Source organism: Lissotriton helveticus, chromosome 2_1 (assembly GCF_964261635.1).
Source record: "Lissotriton helveticus chromosome 2_1, aLisHel1.1, whole genome shotgun sequence".
Taxonomy (NCBI): Eukaryota; Metazoa; Chordata; class Amphibia; order Caudata; family Salamandridae; genus Lissotriton; species Lissotriton helveticus.
This window is the reverse complement of record NC_136059.1, coordinates 1,062,656,494-1,062,683,431: the sequence shown is the minus strand read 5'-3', so window position 1 is coordinate 1,062,683,431 and position 26,938 is coordinate 1,062,656,494. Positions and strand designations below refer to the sequence as shown.

Sequence of the window (26,938 nt, the reverse complement as noted above, 5' to 3'; positions counted from 1 at the left end):
CAAATACAACCCCTGAAGATGTCCCCAGTGCGAAAAGGCGACTGCGTCCTAGGTCGAGCAGCGCAGTGGTGCAAGTGCACGTGAAGTGAATTTAAAAAGTATAAAACAGCAAGGGAGCAGCAGCAGTTTGCGCGAGCTTGCAGTAGCAGGTGGAGTTTACCTGAGCTGAGGGAGTTTCCGCTTAAATAGACTCTTCTGAGCGCGGGATTCCTGCGAGGCCGATATCTGGCCCCACACCCAAGATGGCGCCCGTTATTCGGCACCTCCTGGCTACCCACACCCAAGATTGCGGCGAAAATACCGCAATGCGCTTCCAAGGAGTCCTGAGTCCTAAGTCCCGCAAAATGCGAGTGGCGGTACAATTATAGTGCAGGTATGATCTAAATACAACCCCTGAAGATGTCCCCAACGCGAAAAGGCGACTACGTCCTAGGTCGAGCAGCGCAGTGGTGCAAGTGCACGTGAAGTGAATTTAAAAAGTAGAAAACAGCAAGGGAGCAGTAGCAGCTTGCGCGAGCGTGCAGTAGCAGGTAGAGTTAAACGTAAGCCTCGTCCCATCTGCCTGTAGATAGTATATGTAAGTTTGCAAAAAATGATGGACTTCTACAGGACAGAAATTCAGATATTCTGCTCTGCCTTAAACATCTCTGACATATATCCAGCCACACTTATCTCAGACATCCTCATTCTTTCATTCTGTTGTATCCTCTCCGCTCAGCTATGCACAGCTATGCAGTGCCTCACGAGGCTGCTTTCACATAAGCTCGACAAAGGCCCAAAATAAAATAAATATTGATAAACAAATGAAGAGTGGCCTTTGTTGGTTCTGTCTGGGGATATTGTGCATAGTACAGAGTTTTCTCAAAGCATAGACCCAAACAGGCTCATGGAGAGGGCGTGGCCATCGGTAGGTCACAGTTGAAGGTGAAACATGCAGACCGTTCTCAGGGCTCTGCACATAGCCCCACACTATTCAATATGTATGTTACCCCTCCAGTCATTCATAGTTTTGGCCTGGCCGATTCTCCTATGCGGATGACACACAGGTAGTGGTATCTATTTCGTCACAGGTGAAAAAGATGCAAACAATTTCTGCAGATGCATGGTCCAGGTTGCTGGCTGGATGCCGAGAAATCGTCTCAAGCTAAACTCGGACAAAACAGAGGTTCTGGTTTTTGGAAAGGACACCTCCTTTTGGGATGTATCCTTTTGACCCCAGGAGTTGGGTGCTCTACAAAAACCAGTGCAGAAGGGAAGAAACTTGGGAGTCCTTTTCAAAACCAAATTATGTTTCTCTGCCCAAATTAACGTGGGGACCTCAGCAGGTTTTTTATGCTGAGGGTTCTCAAGAAAAATCTCCTGTTCATTTCCGTTTGAGTTACAGAAAACGGTGATGATGGCTCCCATCTTCTCGAAAATGAACTATTGCAATGCCCTCTATTTAGGTATCTCCAAACACTTGATAAAAAAACTACAGTACTTGCAGAACACTGTATCAAGAATACTACTGAAGGTCCCCAAGTTCAAACCAATCTCTAATTTAATGTATGGTCTTCATTGGTTGCCTGTGGAGAAAAGGATCTCCTTCAAGGCTCTGTGTTTAATCCACAAGGCCCTATACATAGTCAGTCTGTCCTTTTTTCAGGATTGGGTCTCCTGGTACATTCCCAGCAGGAACCTCAGAAGGAGCTCCGCACAAATGGTCATGGTCCAAAGAATTAGACGAGCACAATGGGGTGGAAGAACGCTCATGTACTGTGGTGGGAAGCTATGGAATTCCCTGCCTCTTGCACTTCGCTCACAATTCATCTTGCAGTAATTCAGGAAACAGTTAAAGACCTGGTTATTTTCACAATATGTCACTGAGTAATGCCAAAGGCATCCCTTTAGTCTAATGGCCGTCCTGGGTTTGATCCGTCTAGTGCTAAGACACCTTCAGGTATTGCGTGCTCTATAAAATTATTTCTTTCCTTTCATGGTGCTTACAGAACTAACATAGAGCTGGCCCTTTAGGGCCTCAACCCTAGAACTAGCCTCCCCACCTTTTAATGACTTCCAGCATGAAGACATGATGGGTCAGACATTCCTGTGACTGGCTGCGGTAACGGGAAGAATGATGTGTTCTGCTTCCTTGGTTCTCTCTGCAACTTGCTTACTGTGGTGTATGCAGTGCGCCCAAACGTTTATCTAACAATGCGTGACGAGATCCTACCGCCATAGCAGGACCAGAATGGCTGACGATGTAAATGAAGCAGGAAAGGCAGAGGAGAAACTATGGTAAACAATGCCCTCTCGCCATCCCCTATGCACATGGCTCCCACTTCAAAGGCCTCCAGAGGAAAGCCTCAGCCACACACGTTTCAAAAACTGCGTGCCAGACCCAAAAGAGATAAAACAGCAGAACAATTATTATTATAACATTTGTTGAGCGCTACTGTTACCCGTAGGTGTCCTGGCGCTGTATGAAATCTTGCCTGAGGATCAAACCGGAGAAATACTAATCAGTAAACAGCCAGGTTTTTAAAGCTGCTCCTTTTTGTTGGTAAACATTTGCACAAAATACTTCTGCTGTTGCCTCTCTAAAAAGACGCTAACTGAGCAACATTCTGCATGTGGCTACACCTTTTCTGTGCATCACAGGTGAATACTGATTACGAGGTTTTAGTTTTCTGGCAAACTCGCCAATATTAACAAGAGCCTCAATCTTGGAAGACTTAGAGAACTGATAACCATATTTAATGGGATCAGTCTGTACAAGGAGATCTTTCATCGATTCATTCAAGGTTGTAACACATTGAAACTGAGAGGTCAATTATGCTACTGAGACTACTTAAGCAAAGATAGGTCTATGGAGCTTCCTAAAACACGAGCCAGGAATTTGGATATTCTCCTGGCAACCGTGAAAACCAAAGAAAACCTTTTAGACAAATGGACCCATGAAGCTCAAAGGAGGGAGACTGCGTGGAACTCCATTCCCATAAAAGTGAAATCCAAATAACAATGTGGTTACTGAAGAGACAGTACACCAAAAAATAGCCTCTGTCCAACAAGCAGGGTCGAAAATGTTTGGCTTGAGAGAAAATCAACCACTATGCAAAAGTGTGCAGGGCCACAGCCACAACAATGAATGCACCAGCTTTCCTGCCACAAAAATACATTAAGCTTCTGTGTAAAGCGGGGTGGCTGTGGCCTGAAGGGATAACCTCAAGGTAATTTAGGATCAATGGTTGTCTCAATTATCAAGCCTCAAAGGAAGTCTGATACACGCATATTAAAGATATCACTGATTAAGAGGACGGAAAATGATATAGATATCTTTTTTGCCGTAGTCGCTGAATAAAGCTAAGTTAAAGCGACCCGAGTGAAACTCTTGTGTAGTGGAATAATGTGTATAACACCATGCCTGACTCTGTACTCTTCACTGTGACATTGTCTCACCCCACAACCATCCTCTAAATAAAATACACTAGTGTGCAGTGTTTTTAGCTGGCTAATGGGGTTTGCGTTTCTCTTGTGAGCAACATGGTGTAAATATATTGATCCCTATTTTGCCAGTGGTTCTGTATTTCCAAAACAGCCCTAAACCACAAGGTGAAGGGGAGTTCAGGGAGTCCTTTGAACGGACAGAACACAGAACGTCCAACCTCCACCAAAGTGGTGCATTTGTTGATTAGAAAACAGATGCTGCTTTCCTCTATACCCCTATTAGTCAAAAAAGATTTGTTAAGGCTACCTTTAACTGATTTTCTTTCCAGACAGACTCCCTGAATTGTTTATTGCCTCCCTATCTCTCTCATTGCTGTAGAGTTATTATAAGTATTAATTTTGTTCTCTAGATTGCCCTCCTTTTTCCCCCTTTCCACTCGCTCTTCTTTTCTTTTTCTTTTTCTTTTTCTTCCCCTCCCTCCCCCTCCCCTTATGACAAAATACCATTAAAAGCTCTTGTTCTTGGTATAGTTCATTTTCCCCCTAGGGGGTTAGTTTTTTATTGTTCATTTTTATCTGCTGCTCTATTTCTTTAGTATTATTTTCTTATGTAATGATGTTTTACGTTGTATTCTTCCATTTAATAAAGCTTTTTAAACTTAAAAACAGATGCTGTGTTTACCAAAGCAGTGCAACACCCAAGAGGATGACATCTTTTGATGAAGGAAATCCAAAGGAAACCTCATTTATTGCCCGAAGAGGAACTCAATGAATTCCAGTCCTTATTTAACTGTTTTGGCCAATTCCAACATAACTGCCAGTGAATTTTCATTTTCATTACAAGTTTTTAGCTACTGCCTGCACAGCGCTTGTGCTGTGCTTGAGAAATCTATTGTTTTTTAATACAAACTTAAAAGGGACTTACATACCACCTCCTTTCTGTCCTGGCTTCTCATTGGTTCCTGTGCGTGCCACTTACCTTTCCTCCATTTCAATTGGCTGTAGCATATTTTCCAATGCTTGTATCTCATCTGCTTTTCTTATCAGTTTCCCGCCGCCGAAATACTGTTAACATCCGCTTGGTGGAACTTTATTTTCATAAAGTTTTGCCTTTTACTCTTGCATCATATTTATATAACAATTTATCATCTGGAGAGATTAAGTGATTCGCATAGGTTCACAGGATGTTGCTCGGCGCTGCTGAGACTCGAACCAGGATCCCCAGCTCTCGATTCAGCAGCTCTGGCTGCTGCGCCACATCCCCTTTATTCCTAACATAGGCCAAACCGATGCATTCTCAATGCTTGTTCGGTCTGGCTTCAGGCACCATTCATTGATTTTAAAACCATATGTCATTAACTCTGAAATACAAAAAGCAAGTAATAAAGAGACGGTGTGGATTTTGGGTCATTCACCTACCACCTCCAACTTGATGTGTTTTTCATGACTTTGCATTATTTGTGGGGGCTGCCCATCAAGGCCATGGCATTTCAGGCATTGTCCCATTTCTGTCCTGTTTTGGTGATGGGGCATTAGGTAGTCCTTTTATTAGACTGCAGATGTGACATGATATGAAACTTGTTATCAAAAGAAACTGTGTTTTCTGATGTATTTACTTTGCATGCAAAATTAGATTTTAATTGATGATTTGTGGTCTTTATATAATAAATGCTTTCAGTTTGGATGTTTAAGCTGTGACAAAGAGTCAGTGCTAATCACTAATCGTCATTTGTTTTGGCTTGCTGTCATGATAACATGTTGTTGAATTCACTGATTTTTTGTTTCGAAAGTAAAAACATTTGTACACACAGGCTTTATCAAAGATGCAACAAAAGTACTGGCCTTTTGTAAAAAGTATGTATTTTGCCGTGTATGCTTTTTAAATTTACCACTTACAACGAAAATGTCATCTTCATACTCTTTTTCAGAAAACTCTTCATAGAGAGTACTGCTTACCTCTACTAATGTAGTCTGTTCAGCAAATGGGACCTAATCCAGTTGCATATTGCTGTAGTCCACAGATGTAAGTGTTCCAGGATTTCCTTTCTGAGATAGCTGGGGGCACCACACGCAAAGTCGCTCAACTATTCTCAAACACTTTCCCTAACTGACATATTTTTATTAGTTTTCTTGTACAGACCAACAGAATAACATTACAGCACAAATTGCCGCTTTAAACTATAATTTTTTTCTAGACATAGGCCTCATAAGTCTTCTTATACAATCATATGGATTTTCAGCCTTGAGTCCTCTGATAGTGACTGCCTTCCATGGGATATCTCCTACCTCCTCCCTCCCCCCTTCTATCCATGTATGTCTGTCCTATACACTCTCTCCTTGGGTGTTGTAATCATGGAAGGCCTATGTCATCTGCAAAACCACAATCAGCTGGCAAATGTTTACATACTTTTTGGCATAAGTGCCTACTTAATCGTTTTCTTGCAAAGACTCAAAGGCTGTCGAATCCTAACCCGGGGATGCTTGAAACCATGACAACAGAGCAAGCTAGGGCAAGCTCAGCACCACAGTGAGCTCTAGAGGTCAGATCCATTTATATCTTGAGCGCAATCGATACATACCATTTGACCTACACGTATCATGGGCATCTTCACCTTGAACGTCTCTTGCATTTACCAGTAATGAGTGCTTTACTGGCAGACTTCACCAGAACATTTCCGCATGAAATGGTAATGAATATTTTGTAAAACATCATTGGATTGATGTATCATCTTTTCTGATATTTTCTAAAGGAGGCACAAACATCTACCAAGCTTTGAACACGGGTTTTTTTTAAATTATTTTTTAATAATTGTTATTCGAGAAGGGGAAATCATTTTTGCACATTACTACTAGCAAAAGACATGTTTCCCCTGGAACTGCGGCAAGAATGAGGAGCATGGGAGAGACCTGTGTTGCCTGCTCCTGCCAGGACCAAGCAGAAGTGACAGGAGAATATTTCGACTATAGGTTACCATGAACTAAAATAAGGCACCAAGGACCAACACCCAGCGAAGCCGAGCAGCTAAAACTGTTGCAAACCAATAGGTGGCTCTTCTTACCAGAAATATAAGAGGCATAAGAGGCAGAAAAGGCTACTGTCAATAACACTTGGTGGGGCAGGGGGGAATAATACAAAAAAACCATAAAAGAACTTACCTGCCGCTGCCGACTGTCGCCTCGGTGCTCCTCTGCTCCTGCATCCTCAATGCTTCCCCGCTCCCGTCCCACCCTATCACGATGCTTCTCTCACGAGAGCAGATTCGTGATAGGCCTGAGCAGGCTGAAATGACGCTAAGTTAGGGCGTGGGAGCCTGGCTGGTTCTCCACCTGGCTGTGCAACACTGCCAGGTGGAGAAATGCTTACTGCGCATGACTGTTTGGCAGGCCTAAGACGGCCGGTCAAACCGCCATGCACACTTAAAGTGCTCCTACCACTCCTCCTCCCTAACAGACGATGCTGGGGTAGAGAGGATGGCCCCAACCCGCCCTCAACTCAGCGAACCAGGAGAAAGTTACAAATAAAATTATAATAAAATAGTTTTATTATCATTTTATTTTTTACCTGCTGCCTTTCGGCAGTGGGGTGAGACTCCTACGCCATAGCAGAAAAGCCGCCCCTGAGAAGAGGGATCCTCTCTTGATACCGCTGCCCACACCAATGGGAATAGGGAAGAGATCAGACCGCTATTACTTACATGTCCACATATTTAATCCTCCCTATCTTCATCCCTGTGCTCTGCTCATAATTTCTAACTCCATACCAATTACAAAGAGCATATCCTTAGCAGCAGCGGTTTCTTCACAAGGGTTGGGAAGCGTTGTTCCCCGCCCGCTGCGAGCAGCGCGTCATATAATAAAATGCCAATGAAATGATTTCACTGCCATTTTACTTTTTACCGATGGTGTGCCGACAGCCTGCCCCGGGTGCCCATGAGCTAAGAGAAATGCTAGGCCTGTCCTCAGATGCCTATTGGCAGCATGGAGAACTGGAGCAGTGCCTTGCTAGACACTCCAAAGTGTGCATGTCCGTTTAACTGGCGTCCTGCAACAGCCAGGCTGACAAGTGCACTTTGAAGGTCTCTATCCTGAACTGTCTTAGACAGTTGGGTGGAGAGCAAGCACAGGCCTCTAGGGTCTGAAGGTGCCAACCAGCACCACAGTAGGCCTTCCCACGGTTGGATACTGCTCTTTTTTTAATCATATGGGTGCTGGATATAGTTTATGGATCCACTCTTTTACAGTGATTCCCCATTGCTCAAAGATATCCCTGTTCATATAAAGCAGATCTGCATCAAAGATTGGTTGTAACAGGTTACAACTGTAATGTGCATTTTGTTCTCTAGATGTCGGTGCAGCAAAACTAACCCTTACCAAGTCCTCTGACTTCAGATGTTCTAATTTCATGTGTGATTTGAAAAGACGAAGCAAATCCTTGTTTCATATATAGGAATTCCCCCTTTTTTTTGTACTTTGCTATAAAATCCGAGTGACTAGACTATATTTTGCTTTTCACAGAGACACCATTCTGGCGATCATTTCCTGCAAGATCAATCTAATTTGTCCTAATAAATGAGTCAGATGTTGTGGCTTTAGAAGTAGTGGTACTCTCCAGAGGCTTCTTTCATAGAAAATCGGCCATCTGCAGTGTATAAGTATTTTCAGAAGCTCGATTTGTGGTGTTCTCATTTTAATAGTTTCTTGTCATTACAGCTGCCCGTAAGGTCTCCAGACACGGCGATTTACATAATGTATGAATTAATGGAATTTACTACTTGGAGTTATAGATTTTTTTTTTCTATAACAGCTAAAATGGGTATGAAAATTGCTGCTGGGTTTAATTGCTGATATTGTTTATGAATAGAGGACTTGATTGGAGTCCTTTCATGCTTGCTACTGCAGCATTCAATCTTCTTGATACCTTTTCAATAGACCTCCTAGCTTCATAACTTATTTTATGTTTTATGGTAATGTTCTCTTCAGTGGCGGGTCCGCTACTCCCTGCTGTTTGCACAATATTATTTTGGTCTTGTGGAGCACCTTTGATGGTATTGATAGGATTAACTTCCAATTCTCCTTCATTCATTTAATCAATTTTCTGTTCATTCTTAATATATGATTAATATAATTTGTAATTCAGGTTTGTTTAACTGCTTTTCTTAGACACCACTTATTCATATTGGCACTGATCAATAGTGGTAGATGTTTCACCAGTCTTACATCCTGGAAGAAGTCCTAATTGTCTGTTAGATTATTAGGTATGTTTGAAGTTGATTGATCAGTTTTTCTCTTTGGTTTAGGGACAATGACTTTTCTTCTATGAGGCTCGTTTAACATTATGTTTATAGAGGCAACACAGTTGTTTGGCAAATAGTTTTGAATTCTCTTGTGATTAATATTGGTTGATATGGCTCGAAAGTTAAAGGTTCTGGCTCTCTCTGTACCACTATGCATCTTGCAGTGATTTTATTATAATTTCCCTTTTCTTTCCTGGGCAGCGGTATTATAAGACTTGTCTTGAAAGTTACATCTTTTAAATCATCAATTGATGATCACACAGTGTTTGAAAGGACACATGATTTGCCCAATATAGGCAAGCAAGTGCACTCTAAAGGGTGCTGTTGGACATGAGAATTTAATTTAGAGATGTTCATGTGTAATTTGAGGTAACCAGTTGGAGTCTACATAGGAATGCTTTGGCTACAGCTTTAGACAAGTTGAGAGTGCAGGCGAAAACTACAAATGTTTACTCATTACATGCATGCTGCTTGATTTAAACGTGTACATTTAAGGACCTGCAACTACAGTGTCTACAGCACTTGAAAGTAATTATTTATCGAATCTGTGCTCAAATATATGAGAACATAAATACATAAAGATAATGAGAGCAGCAGGTGCGGCAACTTATGGCCCGATCCCTTATGTGTGCACCATAAAACAACCAATTATTTCTACAGGACTGTCTGTTGCATTTTCTTATTTTTTCTTCACAATTCTATGAATTTTACGCCACATGATCCCAGATTACTTCGTATGCAGACACAGCTTAACTCTTAACAGGCCTGTAAGATTTAGAGGCAGAGAAGCTATGGGAAAGCAGCAGCAGAACGCAGCAACTCTGAAAGTAATTATCACCTAACTGGAATATGTAAAAAATAATGTGAAAAACAAGTACAAAGATGGCACTTGCCTTATGCAGCAGAAGAAGCGTTTTTGTACAGGAGAAGAGAAAAGTAGGGTAGGGCTGATACTATAGAGACTGGCTGACAGTCCCTCTTTCTTCTAGATGAAAGGAGTTATGCCATAGCTTTGAGAGTTGAGAACATTTCAGGGGAGAGGAGTTGGCCTAACGGCTAGGGCCCTCAACCTCTGACCTGGGGATCTGGGTTCGAGTCTCGGTAACGACGCCAAAACCTCCTGTGATTCTGGGCAAATCACTTAATCTCCCCGTGCCTAAAATGAAAGTGTGTCCTCATGTAACATAACTGGAAAATATGTAAAGCGCTCTGATACCTGATTCGGTTCGGGTCTACGGGTCTAGTTCATGCTATATAAAACTCTGCAAATAAAAAAAAAAAAAGAACGGAGGGAGGATGAAAAAGATTTACCCTGGACAGGAAATTATACTGGAACGGATATAGCCTTCAGCAAACAAAATCCTTAATCATGGGGACTGCATTTGAACTGATAGAGTACATTGTAAAGAAACCTGTATAAACTGATAATTAAAGACCTTCCCCATACTCTATTGGCGACTGTGATTCAGCAGTCGTACATTGGGTGAGAAGGGGATTAAGAGGATGGGAATGGGAGATTGGTTGAGAGGCCGTCTAAGAGGCAAATTAAGGTAGTTAATGGGTTAATATTGAGTATTGATGGATGGGTGAGAGCGAGTGATTAAATAAGCGAGTGAGTGAATGATAGAGTGACTAAGCACATGGGTGAGTGGATGGATGGGTGGTTAAGTGTTAGAGAAGGTGCTTTTGTGTGTGAGTGGATATCTGAATGGATAGGTGATTTATGATTAAGTGAGTTGGTGGGTCTGAGACACAAATAATGTATTGAGTGTATTGTCCTTCTGGTGAGAATTTCTCTCTAAGGATATAGCAGTTTCTAGTTTTTATAAGTCAACAATAGGTGCAGCATTTCATGAACCAATGGTACTTACCTGCATGATCAAGATGCATGCATATCCAGCTACCAGAGTGTCTCGACACTTGCCGATAGAATTCAAACTCACTCCGGAGGATGAACCTCTGGCTCCAGCCAAAGTAGTACGCAACCTGGGATTTATGGTTGATCAAAATCTCCAAATGGACATACAAGCCGATAAAATTGCCAGCGTATGCCTTTCTTTGCTACGAGTATTGCGTAAGATCCTTCCCCTACTTCCAGAAGACTCTTGACCGCTCGTAGTGAGAAGAGGAGAAGTGTGGCTCACTGGTTAGAAGCGGCAGTCCCTGATGCAGAGGTCTGGTCCGGGACCAGGGTTCAATTCCCGACGCGGCAGGGTCTTGGGCTCAATGTCTGCGGACTCGATAATTCTTGCCTCGGTGCCTACTCTAATCATGGGTCCCACTCTGCAACTCTGGGCAATAGCTTGCTTAATCTCCACAACAGCCCCAATAGCGCTGGGATGCCTGGCTTCACCTTGGGGGTGCCCAGTCGGGAGCATCTCACAGGGAAAGCCAGGAAGGGTTCCAAAGCAGTATACAGCGCCAGGATGCCCCGAGATGGGGCGGCAGTGCGCTTTACAAGTATACCTACATTTACATTTACATTTGTAATACTGAGCAGGTTGGACTACTGTAACTCTCTATATCTGGGAGCACCACAATATATTGTGCAGGGGCTACAGAGAGTACAGGCAATGGCAGCAAAGCTGGCGCTAAACAGTCAATGTGGATCCTCTATGACACTGGCGCTAAGAGACCTTCATTGGCTGCCCATTAGGAGAGAATCTGCTTTAATTCAATCTGCATCGTGTATAGGGCAGCACATGGACAGGGTCCTATCCCTTTGCAAGAAATGTTCACTTGGTATAACCCAAGGAGGCAGCTCCGATCGTCAAATACCAATCTGATTACAACTACCAGATTTAAGAAATCCCGGAAGGGGTGTAGAGCCTTCGGAGTACTTGCCTCACATACCTGGAATGCGTTGCCTTTGACCCTTATCCGGTGTACGCAAAAGGGGAAGAATGATACTCACTCATGGATGATTTTCATAAATGTGACCTGTTGATCAGTGTTAATAGAGTTCTTTGTGCCCACGTTTAACAGTTCTTAAGGCGTGCATTATTCATGCCTTTTAAGGATTACTTTATTTCTATTACTTCATGCCGCTTTCATGCCAGAGTTATTTTTGTTGCCAATTGAAAAACAATGCTGCCCTAATTTTAAAAAGCAGAACTAACAGGATGTTAAAAAGTCCCTCTACATGAGTTAAGAATAAGTAATTATCTTTCTGTGATTCTCCTTATGCATGCAATTGAGTATTTCTTGTCCCATGGAACAAAATATGTTCCACATGTAGCACATATATAAACAGTATTTTGTAGTACACTGGGTTAAACGTTTTATTATGGAGCATTCATACCACTACCCCTCCTGACATTACCATTTTACCATTTACTCAACACTTTCACCTCGTTTTCCACTACCTCATGAGCTTATGTTTGCAGTTACCTCAACGCCATCTCCCCGTTTTGACCTTAACCTCATCATTACTGTGTATCTGTAACCTAAGTCTGTGCCTCACTATAACAGAAACTCAGTTATTTTAGTATTAGGTAATATAAGTTAAGCAATGCACTGTTGCCCTTACCCACTAGCTAATAGTGGCACAACAACTAAGCTATGATAACGATCTAAAGATATGTGTTTAATGATATGTAATTTATTTCAATTCAATTGTAAATTTAGTTAACTTAAATTTAATAACAACACAAGATCAGATCATTTTCTTTTGCCTTTTCCTACCCGTTCCAATACTCCATAAAAATGTAACATGCATAATTATTTATATTTATAAATGTATATAAATTAAGCTTAATTATATTAATTATAGGTCTCTATCTTAATGCTTAACCTAGGTATGAGACTATAAGAGTTCAACTTGCATACCACTTCTGCACACACTATAGCTACCAGAACATCTATGCTGGACCCAGCATACTCAATAGAGCACTCGGCACACCCATGCTTTAGTACTAATGTAAGCCTAAGCCTAGAGCACTGAGCTCCGTCAAATACATCAAGCACCGCCATATTAAATATGTAAGTAAATTAGAGTGATTTTCAAGGTCTCATAACACTGATAAATATAATGTAATCCCATATCCTAACACAAGCAATGATTATTAATTGATGTGATTATTTACATTAAAATATATAACATTCAATTGATGTTTTTAAAACAAGGAAACCTTACCCTAAATCTAATAAGAATAATAACTGTAACCTAAACTTTTATCTCAAACAATAGTAAACATGTATTTATATTATTTTATGAATTTCAAATCGTTTATAGTGTGCTAATTTATTTAGAAAGAATGGTACTATTACATTACTCGAATAAATCTAACCCTAATAAGAAATGATAACTAATTGGAATTATGTAACTATACAAAGTTTAAGCATATTCTACTAAATTGTTTTTATTTCTATTAAATAGCATTTTATTTAAATAAAAACAGAGGAACATTAAATATGTAATTATGTTATCCGTTTACTCTTTGGGAAGGTAATCATGCATAATGTAAGACGTTATGCTCAAGGTAAGTGGAGTTAATTTCAGAGAGGTAATGAGATGTCCCTTTATGGCAACTGTGTATTTATATATAAATACATTTTATAACTTGGCGAGAGGATGTAGCCTTGCGGTTAGAGTTGTCGAACTCAAAGCTGGGGAACTGGGTTCAAGTCTCGGCAACGACGCTCAACATCCTGTGATTCTGGGCAAATCACGTAATCTTCCTGTGCCTAACAAAAATGAATGTGTCCGTCTTTAACAAAACTGATGCTCGTGTAAAGCGCTCTGATACCCGATGTCTCAGGTCTAGTTCGCGCTATATAAAACTCTTAAAAAACACTGCATGATGTAATAGTGAAACATATAGGTAGACACTTTTCTCGCATATATGTAGGTACTAATGTTAACACCCAAATATTTTTTCAAGTAAATATGTTTTGGTTTGCAACGTGTCCTGCTGTGCGCCGCCAAGAGACTGTGGATTGCACATGAGACCTTTACTTTCTTCAAGGCAACTTGTCTGCCTGGCCGAAGAAGGTTTATAAGATTTGATTGTTTGGTTAGCCAATATTGACAACCACGAGGGACACACGTTTTCGGCGTCCGTCATTTGGATTCCACTTTTGCATTGGCCTCGGAACCCGGAGCAGCCCTGAGAGTCCCCTCAATGGGAAGTTGCTCATGTCAGTTTACTCTACTGTAGCTTGGAAGATTCTGGTCCCGCATTGTCATGAGGAGGCCATAGTTGGAAGCTGTAATGTGTCGACTTATATCATTCACGACCAACACCAGTCATCGGAAGGAAATAAAAGAACCCATTGGGGATTAGACCATACAACTAATGGTGGACTCAATTAATGTAAGAACTGTCCCAGTTTGGTCTACAATGAATTAATGTTGGTTCCTGTAGATAGTTTCTTTATTGTTGCCCAAAGAAGGGTTTTATCATCTGTCATTTGCGGACACCCCTTTGAACTATTTTTGTGAACATTTTAGTATTAATAATTGTGTATTGTGACTCATTATTTATTTGCTTACAAACATTTACTGACTTAGTAAATGTTTTGAACAAGAAAGTACTTCTCATGTCAATGTTTCTTTCTACCCGCATAGCAATGCTTTTATACATTTTTTCATTTTTTCACATGTTCATTAATAAATTATTTAACTATACTAGATGAGTAAGTCGGCCAGAGGCTAAAAAGCTCGGAAAGTTGGCTTCTTTGGAAACTTGCTGTTTATCTCTCCCACTGGAGCCATCCCCCACCCCTTTTTTTGACACTTGTGTATGTGTAGCCCAGGCTCCATAGGGTTATATGGGCTGTCCCCCACCGTTTGTCATGAACTTTTGTTTGAACTGCTTCAGGTGCCTTGCAATAGGTCTTAAATATTCAGAAGCCATTCAATACTTCAAATCTTAAATGTTCAGAAGTCATTCAATACTTCAATCAAGCAAATAATGTAGTTTCAGTATTAAGCTTCAATTTACCTTCCCAGTCTAACTCATTTCCTTGTCCAGTGTACTCGAAAGAGTCGGCCTCATCTGGGGTGTCCAAGTCATCCACATTGATATCCAGCTCATCCGGTGTGTCCAAGTTGTCATCGGACAGGATGGACCCCTCGCTGTTATCCAGGGACAAGTTGATGTTGGGGGCTGTAAGCTTTATCCTTCTAGGGTGAGCGCCATTAAGGTCCAAGGAGTTCGGAGGTTCTGCAATTGAGTATTAATAAACCATAATTATTAACATAGTTAATTATTAAACTTCAACAACAAACAAGTAACTGTACAGCTCCCAAGATCATATGCAATAATAGCTATGTCTTACATTAGTTATGTGTTTATTTTATTGATAATACTCACATTGAAGCCTTTTGTGTGAAGAACTCACATTATAGAATTTTCACATTAATTATCACCTTCACAGCAGTGGCTGCTGTTAACATAATTAAAGTGTATCACCCTTGATCAGAATTGTTCGGGAATGCAGTGCAATTGTGGCTGCTATACAAGTAAAACAGAAGAACTGAGATGGTTCTAATGAAAGATTTGCTCACGATTATCAGTTCCGCAAAAGAAAGGAAATCTACCCAAACACTGGGTTTTGAGAATGGCAGATCTGGCAGAACTGATGTCTTTCACAGATGAATACAAATCACAATTAACATTGTTCTTTGATATACTTTTGTTGGCAGTCTTGGATATACTGCTTTTGTGGGCAGTATTTTGTCAAGATTTCGACAATAAGTTAGGCACCCCTATATAATTATGTATTGTACTTTTTCCCTGTCTGATTCTCTTCCTGTTTTTTAGCCTAACGTTTATACGATCTAGCCAGCACAATGCAGTTCTCACATACTTTATAGGATAGTTGTAGAGCCGGCCATTCAGAGGCCCTAGTATGCCTCCTCCTACCAGACTCCAACCACACATCTTCTGGAGCGCGATTTAGGGATGGTAGATGTGGATCCTGGCAAAGTGGCACACCTCCTTCTCTGCCTGTAGGCCAACATTTCCTGCCTGGTTAGAATTGGTCAGCTGTATTTATCCCTTATCACGTTGGCCCGGAAGGAGGGTGGGTGTAGGGTAGTTCATAACTCCCCTTAGCCTAGAATTTTTTTTTTCCCTTTTATACCCAGAATTCATGAACAACCTGGTGTCTTCTTTACCCTGCCAGGCTTGTGCTGAAGACCACAGGGGAAATACCTGGGCCTCCATGATGGCTGGGCAGAGGGGGGATTGCAGTGGCGACTCCCATAAGGCGTACTGCGGGGCAGGCAGGGGAGGGGCAGGGTGGAGGGTAGTAAACCCAGACATACGACGGAACGGAGGAAAGTAATTATTACGTTCCTCCGTTCCGTTGTATGTTCGAGTTTACTACCCCACCCCTGCCCCTCCCTCGCACGGCCCCACAGCACTCCCTTTGCGAACCGCCACTGGGGGATTGACTGTACTCTGTACCAAAGCTCAGGGAACATGAAATATATCCAAGGAATTACACTACCCTTGCTGCTTGTGAATTACCTCTCCATAAAGGGTAACACTCTAGAATGCTCATGTTCCTTGGAACTTGCATCCCAGACATTCCCTAGGCCCTGGGATTTGCTTAACTACTCCACAGCAAGCTGTAACCCCTAATATCTGCCACGTTACCACTGTGATCATTGTGGACAACTGGAAAGTAACATGTAAATGTAAATTGATACTTGTATAGCGCACTACTCACCCGCAAGGGTCTCAAGGCGCTTGTACGAATACCGCTGTGGAAACCATCCTGGCTTTCCCTGTGAGGTGTCCATGCCTGGGCACCCCCAAGGTGGAGGTTAGGCATCCTTAGCATTGTGGGGGCCGTTGTGGAGATTAAGCCAGCTATTGCCCAGAGTTGCAGAGTGGGACTCCATGATTGGAATAGGCATCGAGGCAAGAATTATCAGGTCCGTGGAATTTTTGATCTCAAGACCCGCCGAGGCGGGGAATTGAACCCTGGTCCCGGGCTAGACCTCTGCATCAGGGTCTGCCGCTCTAACCATTGAGCCACACTTCTCCACTTGCTTGCAGCTTTAGCGCTATGCTGTTGTCCACCAACATGATTTTCTCTAAATTGTCAGACCACTGAAATGGTGGTCATTGTGCTCTTCTTGAAAAGGAATACACAGTTTTGGTTATTTTATATTTGTGTAAAGACCTTATCCAGTGAAGTGTTGGACACTTAAGACAGCATGTTTTTACTTTTCTTTAAATAGTCTTTTGACCTTGCTCCAGGTGTCTGTCTGCACTCAGGTGTGTGTTGGTTCTATCTGTCTGTGCTCAATGCCTATATATGCGTTGGGTCAGTGCCAAAAGTTCATGTCAGTGTTCCATGTATTTGTCGGAGCTCCTTCCTCTAGTTTTGTACTCTGTGTGCTGGTCTCTGCTTCTGTTGCCTGTGTTATAAGTGTCTTTGTCAGTATTCCAAACGTATTTTCCTCTGTCTGTGCTATGGCAATTGTGCTGATATTCTGGCTGCTTTGTACACATGCTCGTTGTGAGGCATATTCGGGATGTACTACATTTGTGCACTAACTTTGTTCTTGGGTTTAGGACTGAGGAAGAAGTCCTGCTGCTGCTCTCTTCTTAGAGCGTAGGCAGTTGTTGAAACCCATATACCCTGAACATAAAAGTTGATCTCCTTTCATCTTTGGCCTTATCATGTGTTTTGCTGGCTAGTATAGTCATGCTTAACCTGAAAATGTTTTAGCCATTGTTATACGGCATACAGGTTCAGAGATTTCACGGTTTGAAGTTCTGTCAATCCTCACTGTTCCAGAGCAAAGCCAGTTAGTCCAGTGGGCACCAACAGTCCTTTGGAAGGCCTTGCATGTGCTAGCCGCTCTCCCAGCAAAATGTGTTCTTGGAACAATACTTTTTGGACAATTGGAAATTTTTGGTGTCTGCTAGCTCTGTCTGCCACCACAACACATCACCCACTGAATCCACAAAGGACACCAATGAACTGAAGATGCTGTCCAGTTTCCCTGTATGAAACAGAATCATCAATAATTGTAGTTTGGGTTGGCGTACACTCTTAAGTGGGAGGTTACTGTTTTTGGGTATGATTGGATCAGCATTCTCACTGCATCCCAAGCTGCTAGAGAAACTAAGTCAAAGAGCAGACATAAGAGCCAAATACACTGAGCAACCCAGCCACTTAAGTGACACAGCTATGTCTGCAGTGGCCCATTAAATGAACCAGAGTACTGATACTGTAAATAGTGTCAATAGAATAATTACTCACAATGAAGATCTTTAGTCAAATGTGGTGTAATAGTAGACGCACTAGAAACCCTTCAGCGGTCTTATTTTGGCATCAGAAATGTTGCGATGACAATATATCATGACCTAAATATTGCCTGATATAAATATTGTGTCTTAAGTATTGTTTATTGCTTCATTGGAGTCAATATTAGAAAATGTACATATAAAGGAGCAACTTTTTGTACACAATACTTAGGCCCCCGTATTTATGTCAGACTTTTGTGTTGTGGGTTGAGGAAAGTGGAATATTATGTAGTATGGCTGGTAAGCTGTTAAAGCTAAATAGAAGCTGATAGTCATTAATGGAGGTAGTGATTGTATTCATTATCTTGGTATAGGAAGGACAACTCAGTCATCCTCTTCAGGGTCAGCCACCGGTATCATTTCAAACATCAGCTTTCCATAAGAATCCAATAATCACAATTGTACGTCACCGCAAGCCCACCTTCCAAATGAGCTGGTGCCAGCCCTAGTTACCACAGTAGCCTTACCATGTAATATTATCACAATACATCAAAGATGGTCCTTGGATTCACACTAATAAATCCATAGCTCAGCCCTAGTAGAGTGGCAAGGAGCAGTCAAACTTTACTAGAGGAACATGTTTTAAGCATTTCAGAGTACCAACATGGACGATAAGTAATTAACACGACTCAAGAGAAATCCAACACCAATTTATAAAAATAGAGTGCATTTTAATCTAAATTTAGACACCAAAATGAATGGAATAGCATACATATAACCAAAGTTGAAGATTTTTGAAGCAATATTAAATCAGTGCAGTAAAATAGATAGACAAAATAACATGGCAGTCAACTGCAAAATCCACTAGTGACATTCGGTCACTTGCTGGTTGAGTTACTAGGGACTCTGATATAGGAAACTGGTTGATCCTGGCCGTCGTCATTGGTTTTTGTGCTAACACTGCACCAAACCCATGTTCAGAATTGTCAGTTTGGACAATGAACTCCTTTCCATATTCAGGTGCTTTCAGAACTGGTGCAGAGAACATAGCCAATTTCAGGGTGTCAAAGGCCTTCTGACATTCTGTGGTCCATATCACCTTCCTAAGCTGCTTTATAGAGGTAAATGCAAAAAGAACAATTGATGAACAGAATGCTGCACAATGTCAAACATTCACCCTAGTATAGAGATCTGGGCCTAAATCTGACGTTTTTTTGCTCCCCGTGCCATTCCAATTCAGACCCAGCCATATGCAAATCAGTCATGACCCTGTTCCCCATGGGAACAGTCCAGCGCGAACAGCCAGGCCAGGTCCTCCCTCGACTGGAAACAAGCATCCTGGGACTGGTTTCGGGGCATCACCCCTCATCAGCCAGGCTAGCTTGACTCCAGTGGCATGGAGAGCACGGGACCCACAACTGGGCTTACCCGCCCCACTCAGGGTGATAAATGCAAACAGAACAATTGATGGACAGAATGCTGCACAATGTCAAACATTCACCCCAGGACAGAGATAGATCTTGCCCTAAATCCATCATTTTTTTTGCTTCCCATGCTATTCAGTTCAGACCCAGCCATAAGCAAATCCGTCTTAAAGCTGTTCCCCATGAGAACAGTCCAGCTCAAACTGCCAGGCCAGGTCCTCCCTGGACTGGAAACAAGCATCCTGGGACCGGTTTCTGGGCATCACCCCTCATCAGCCAGGCTAGATTGACTCCAGTGGCATGGAGAGCACTGGACCCATGTCTGGGCATACCCATCCCACTCGGGGTAACAAATGCAAAAAGAACAATTGATGGGCAGAATGCAGCACAATGTCACACATTCACAGCAGTAGAGAAATCAGGGCCTAAATCCATAGTTTTTTTGCACCATATGCCATTCCAGTTCAGACCCAGCCATATGTAAATCAGTCTTTACCCTGTTCCCCATGGGAACAGTCCAGCTCGAACTGCCTCAATTCATGTTCAAAAGTGTCTGTTTGGACAATGAATTCCTTTCCATAGTCAGGTGCTTTCAGTACTGGTGCAGAGCACATAGCCTCTTTCAGGGTGTCAAAGGCCTTTTGGCATCCCGTAGTCCATATGACTTTCTTATGCTGCTTTACAGAGGTAAGTTCAGTGAGTGGGGCCACAATGGTTCCATAATCCTTCACAAACCTCATGTAATACCCATTCAGGCCAAGGAATGAGCTGACTTGAGTCTGACCTTTGGGAGCTTCCCAGTCCAGAATAGACTGAATCTTGGGTTGTAGAGGTTATACTTGGCCTCCACCTACAAGGTGGCCCAAAATACACTACAGAACTCTGCCCGATCTGGCACTTGATGGCCTTGCTAGATATGCCTGCCTGATGCAGGTCCTGTAACACTTCTTTGAGGTGGACCAGGTGATCCTCCCAGGTGGAACCAAACAAAGCTATATCATCTAGATATGTCGCACCGACATCATCCAATCCAGAAATCACTCTTTTCACCAACCTCTTGAAGGTGGCAGGTGCATTTTCTAACCTGTTGACCTCGGCGCGAATTCCGCCGCGGTGCGGGCATTTTAAACAGTGGGCGAGGTTCAGACGGCCCCCGGCCGTCCTCCGCACATGCCCACCGTCACATGGGACGGCCGGGGGCCGTCCTCAGCACCGAACGGGTTAATCCAAATGGCATCACTTTGAACTGGTAGTGGCCTTCTGGGGTTGAAAATGCTGACCTTTTTTTTACTCCCTGGGTAAGTCAAAATCTGCCAGTACCCTGATGTCAAAAGTCATAGTTACTCAAGAACTTGGCTAACGTTGCGGTCAGTGGCAAAATCCACTAGTGACAATTGGTCACTTGCCGGTCAAGTTTCTTTGAACTCTTATAGGGATACGGTCATGCGGCTTTAGAACCAGGCCACAATAGTCCGATCAATTTTCCCTAGCCCATGGAGTCCAGGTGCACAGTTGTTCTGGCTGTCCTTGGTGTTGAACGAGAGCAGTCGGTGGTGCTGTTTTTGGCTATTACTTGGTGCTGCAAGAAACAAAATGCAAAAAAACAACTGGTACACAGCTGCTGATGTCGAATGATGACTGCAAGATGTTCTCTGTAGATTCAGCGTCGAGTGTGAGGGTCGGTTATGGACTGGTGACCAACAAGCCTTGGCAGTGGTACGCACAACGAAAAGCTTCTGGAACTTTACTGGGTCAGGATGAGTAAAGAAGCAGCCTGAAAGTTCGGAGCATGTGAGACTGCAACTCCCACAATGCACTAGACACTGGATTTGAGTGATCCCTCAGAGGGCCTGAAGGTCACTGATTCCTTGGATCGGGTGAGTGTTTTACCTGCAGTTTGCAGGGGACTAGTGCCACTAGTCCAGGGGAGATTGAGGGTGCTTCTGGCTTCCACAAGGGTCCCTCTTTTCGGTAGTGTCAAGTTTTGGCAATGGGCGAGGGTCGTTTCAAGTTTGTTGCCTCAGGGACAAAGTATCCCTCTTGAAATTGGTGCTGGGCAGCAAATACCTCTTGTCGGCAACACAGGTCTCCTCTTGGTCCTTCTTTGAAGTAAACTGTTCCGATGTGAGGTTCTGGTGTCAGGGGGAGTCCCTTAAATTCTAGAATTAGGGGAGTTAGGGGTGTGGAGCTAGTAGCCAATGAGCAGACGGTCCTTGCAGCCAGTCTGCACCTGAGGTGCCAAATTTGGGTGGTGTAGGTCACCTTTTCTACCCAAAACCCACTATTTCTCCCCTCCTAAAGATGGCAGAATTCAATTTTAGGTGTACAGACCAGACCAGACCGTGCACCCTAGAGGTGAGGCCAGACTTCCTGGGGCATACACCTCCAGCATAGCTAATTTTGCACCTTGCCAGGGTGCATGCGTGCATGGGGAGAGTGGGGGGCTGTTTACTCCTCAGGGGCAAAGCCCTGATGCAAATCAGAGGCGGTGTAGCCTTTGAAGCTCAGTGCTCCGATGTGCAAATTCACTAGCCATCTGGGGAGGAGGGAGGTGTGACTTCCTTCCTGCCTAGCTTTTTTGTCTGACTCCTGGGAGTGATCACACTGCCTGACAGGAGGTCAGAATCCTGTCTGGGTGGCAGCAGATGATGAAAAGCATGGGCTGGTCAACAAGAGTACAGTAAAGCGGGGGGCAACCAGGGGGTAACCCTTAAAGTGCCCTCTGGGTGCATGACACATCACCCGGATGAGAAGGTATGTTGTTTGATACCAAACATTTTTTATTTTCGTGGTACTATAATGTAGCTGCCAATCTTGAGGGCGCCCGGTTGACAGCCCATATTATCCGATGGACCGCCAACACACATGGTGGTTTCCAATGGGGAACGCCACTTTAGGGAAACATAGGCTTGCACTTATATGTCCACACCTTTAATACAATGCATCCTACCTCCTGGGCTGAGGAGCCTTCCTTAAGGGTGCATACATTAAAGGCAGTGTAGATTGACTGTGCCACATATGGTGATGACACAGTTGAATTCAAGCAGCACTTTGCACTGCTCTTGCAGTCTGCAATGGCAGGCCTGCTGTTAGTATGTTGCATGGGTCGCCCAGGGAGGCAAAAACTCGTGTGGCAGCCTTGTGGATTCTGTTATCACCAAAACCCTGGGTACCCCTGGTACTATATACTAGGTACATATAAGGGGTAAATCTTTTACAAATTTGGGATTATCAAGCCGAACATAACAGCTTTAGGAGAGAGAGCACAGGCACTGGGGTCTTGCCAGCATGCTCCAGTGCACCATCAGAGGCATAACCATCAGTATATGGAGCAAAAAGTGTGGGGTGACCATACAAAAAGGGGTACTTTCCTACATCGATGTGCTGACACGCAAGCCCAGGGAGGTCTACGACTTTATGGCTATGTTTGGGCCCCTATTTGTAAGTGTACTTCCACCTTTCCTACCCATAAATAAAGACCTATTATTTTTAAATTAACAGGTTTTAACTGGAATATTAACAGCTCTGGGAATGTTAAATCTGCTGCAGCAAGCATTCTATACTGAATACCAAATTATTCTTAAAACACAGATTCAGCTTTACATAAACATTCACAAAATACCATTGAGTTGAATAGTCAAAGCTAAAAAAGACAGTGGATACACCAATTTATCTGGAAAGAGAATATTAAGAAAAGATAAAATGGTCAAGGTGTTCAATTGAGGTTAACTACAAAACTAAAAATATGTGTGAACAAATCAATGCGCACATCCCAGTATATTGGGCACTCCCTCTGGTTCAAAGTAAGACTCCGATGAATTTCGAAAATTTATTGGTTTGAATTTAATTCAAACCAATAAATTTTCGAAATTCATCGGAGTCTTACTTTGAACCAGAGGGAGTGCCCAATATACTGGGATGTGCGCATTGATTTGTTCACACATATTTTTAGTTTACACTTTGGCGTAAACGGACGGTTACGCCTCCAGTTGGAGCACCTTTATATTCAATATAAAAAAAACACGAACTGTGAAACTTTTCAATCAACACGCTGTGCATTGCCCACCTTTCTTATGTGAACTACAAAACCACATACTAAAATAGAGAGGACAGCACAGGCCCTATATCACGTTAGAAGACTAGTCAAGGGTACAAAGGTAAACAAAAGAGCAGAGGAAACTCATAAAACCCAGCTAATATTAAGTTGAAAATCTGGCGGAAATTCTGTAAAACCTACAATTACAAAATGACTTTATCCTTGACATTGAAATGCAGCTCTGGAGGTAAGGGGCACAACCTATAAATAGCTGATTCCCAGGAGGCAAATGCAGTGCAAAGTAAGATTTTTAGAGCACAGCACTGCATACACCAGCTGGCATTACCTGAACTCAGGACTCCAGATTTTTAGCATGGAGTGCAAAACATAGTGCTACTCAATGTAATAATGAAATGCTCTCAGAGCTCAATGCTACCTCCTCCTCATGTGGCATTCTCCTCTGCCCCAGACTACAAATGAGCCATGCCAGCTAAGCTCATCCTGGTTAACTACATGGCATTTGAGGTGTCCTGGATCATCAGCCACCTGGGAGCCATCTGCATTCAATAGCAGACAACATAAGGGAGGGAACCACTGTGACTGATAAACAGGATTCTGCCCCAAATGCACTTTTTGGCACTCTTTGAGATAACTTCCCTTTAAATAGCACCTGGGCCTTAATTTAGCCTGTTGCCCTCACCTATTTTGATGCTGTTGTTTACTTTCCTACAGTCCTGTTTGATAGGAGTCTTTGCTCTCCTTTTCCCCTCTTGTTGAATCTATAAAGCTATTAAACCTATTCAGATTGAGGTGAGCCAGATTACTACAATGACTCTCTGCATTACCCAATGGTGTTATTTGTAAGGGGCATCTTAAACTGCTTCTCTTGGAAAGGGAAGTTTCTTTTTATTTGAAATAACTTCTTCCCATTAGACCAAATGTTAAGTCAAAAATCGATTTGATTACCATTATATCCATCTTGGCCAGGCTCAACTCTGAAAAACCTTCAAGTCCTTCACCTTTCCACCACTTTCAGTAGGGAGCAAGGGCAGGGTATTCAAGTGCCCCCATTTTGCAGAGTCCTGTTAAATGTATATATTGTGCTGGTACTTAATATCAACTATTTGTGGATAAAGTGCATATTCTTTGCCAATGACCCACCCCACTACAGCTCTACTGATGACCCCTTAGGCAATATGAGTTAGTCAAATATCTGACTGCTATTAAGTTATAGGTGTAATCATTTTAATTTTCTTCAAAGGCCTTAAGTGCATGCTATATGTGGGTCTCATGAAAACTTTTTAGGAGTTTTGATGGGTACATCGAGTTATGAAGTGAAAATCATCTGTCACTGAAAATGAGGTTAGCAACAAATTGAATGTTATATTCCGTTAAATGCATCAAGTTACATGTATCTAATCTGCTTTTAATTCACAGCAGGTCTGGCAATTGCTATAGGGGTCTAGCCTGTGGTAATAAACATCATGCTGGCGCTGCATGCACAGCCTTATGAGATGGCTTCAAGTGGCTCAAAATATAGAAATTCTGTTAACAATTCCACATTTCAACGTTGTGACTTTATTTTCACTGGATTCCTGTTGCTGTCTGAGTGAAGTTTAATATAGAATGCCTCGCTTATAATGCTTCCTAGAGGCTGAAACCAGAATTCATGGAAACCAAGAGTAGTCCCTATGAAGCCACCTGGACCATACATCCAGAGAATTTAGCTGTTTTAGAAATTCCTCATTGCCAAAAAGACAAGCTTGGTCAAATTTAATTAGATTACTAGCCCCATGGAACACGAAACCAGTGGAATCAAATCATCAAAAATACAAGACCTTGTTTAAGTAGCCAAACACAATCACTAGGCAGTGGTCGCGCTTGTATTTTTTGTTCCAAACCACCTGAGGATGGTGGTTAGTAAGTGATTGTGCAAGTGTGCAACCAGAATACCATGGGAAAAGTATAATGCTACATAGATATTGTAGCCAAATAATCCATTAAAATATCAACGTAATTATATATATAGGTATGTATAGGTTCACTATATTTAACACCAAATATGCGTATCTTGGTGAATATATATATGTGATCAAGGGCTCTGGGTAGCCCGAAACGCGTCATGGCAGCGAGAAGCACAAAATAAAATACTAAAGCATGTACCAAGTGGAGTTTATTCCGTTTTTCTTTGTGGATACGAAGGAAGGAGTATATATATATATATATATATATATATATATATATATATATATATATATATATATATATATATATATATATTCAGATCACTCCTCCATTTTACCGGGGGGCCTCCGTTCCTGCAGGGCGGGACTCAAGCCAGGAATGGAGATCCTGGAAGAAAGCGGTTTTGCCACAATAAACAAAGAGCCAAACAGCTTCTTAGGAGGCAGCAGACTTTATTCGTCTTTTACCGAGTGCAACAGAGCTCAAATGTCCTTACGCGTTTCGGCATTCCCTGACGCCTTGATCACAGGTGAGCTTATTTACAATCCCAGTGGTTACGTGCCTGAAGCAGGGATAATACCTCAGGTCCATAATGCACCATTCCATTCAATGTCAACGTGCACTGAATATATATATATATATATGTGAAACGCGTCATTGCTGCCCATTTTGTAAAATAAAATTCCACTTTACCTGAGTCTGTGGTCCGTCTCCTGCTTCGCCGATCTGCGCGATTGGAAGTAGCCTCTGAGTTGTCCTGCATATATATATATATATATATATACATATATATATGCATTCCTGTTTTCTCCGCGGAGAATTTTGCTCGTGCACTCCAGACTCAATATTTCACAAACAGCGATTACTCCCAAATCAGTGGTTAGATTTCTTTAATCATAACAGCTGTTATGATTAAAGAAATCTAACCACTGATTTGGGAGTAATCGCTGTTTGTGAAATATTGAGTCTGGAGTGCACGAGCAAGAGAAAACAGGAATGCATTTCTAACGGCTGGGCTCTGCCGTGGCTCGTCTGCACCGTCTGAGAGCGCCCGACATAACCTGAACCCGGGCCAAAGGAGAAAAGATACATATATATATATATATATATATATTGCAGGCGTGCAGCGCCCATTGGGCTGAAAGGGCTTCAGCCCAACCCCCGCCCCGTCATATGTCTCAGCCCGGGCGGCTGCAGCTTGAGCTGCTGTGGTCTCGGCTGGGCAGAGTCTGGAGTCTTATCTCCGTCATGCCCGAGTTTCTCACAAGTGTTTAAAAACTATTTGCATATTTACATACCTTTGTAAACTGGTTGACGAGGCTAGTTTTTTTCTGGTTCCAGTAGCCCCTGGGCACCCACTCTGCCTATTCCTTACAATTGGATTTTACTTTTTACTGCCTTAGTGTGAGAATGCATTTCATGAAAAGGAATATAAAGTAGGGTTAACAAACAAAATCCAGCCATTTGTTGCTTCAAAAGCCTGCAAAGGCCTAGTCTTGACACTAAATAGGGTTATAAATAAAATAGTACGTATTCCTTTGTAATGTGACTTTTTAATCTTTGTTCCCTTTAATTATCAGT

General features: G+C 42.4%; 1 protein-coding gene across 1 annotated transcript in view; it reads right to left on the bottom strand.

The window, feature by feature from the left end:
* PRUNE2 (prune homolog 2 with BCH domain) overlaps positions 1-26,938 on the bottom strand; it is a 1,307,647-nt gene that overhangs the window by 239,332 nt on the left and 1,041,377 nt on the right. Inside the window, exon 11 of the mRNA XM_078677810.1 lies at positions 14,666-14,887. Coding sequence (XP_078533936.1) covers positions 14,666-14,887 — 222 coding nt within the window. The remainder of the gene's footprint in view (positions 1-14,665; positions 14,888-26,938) is intronic.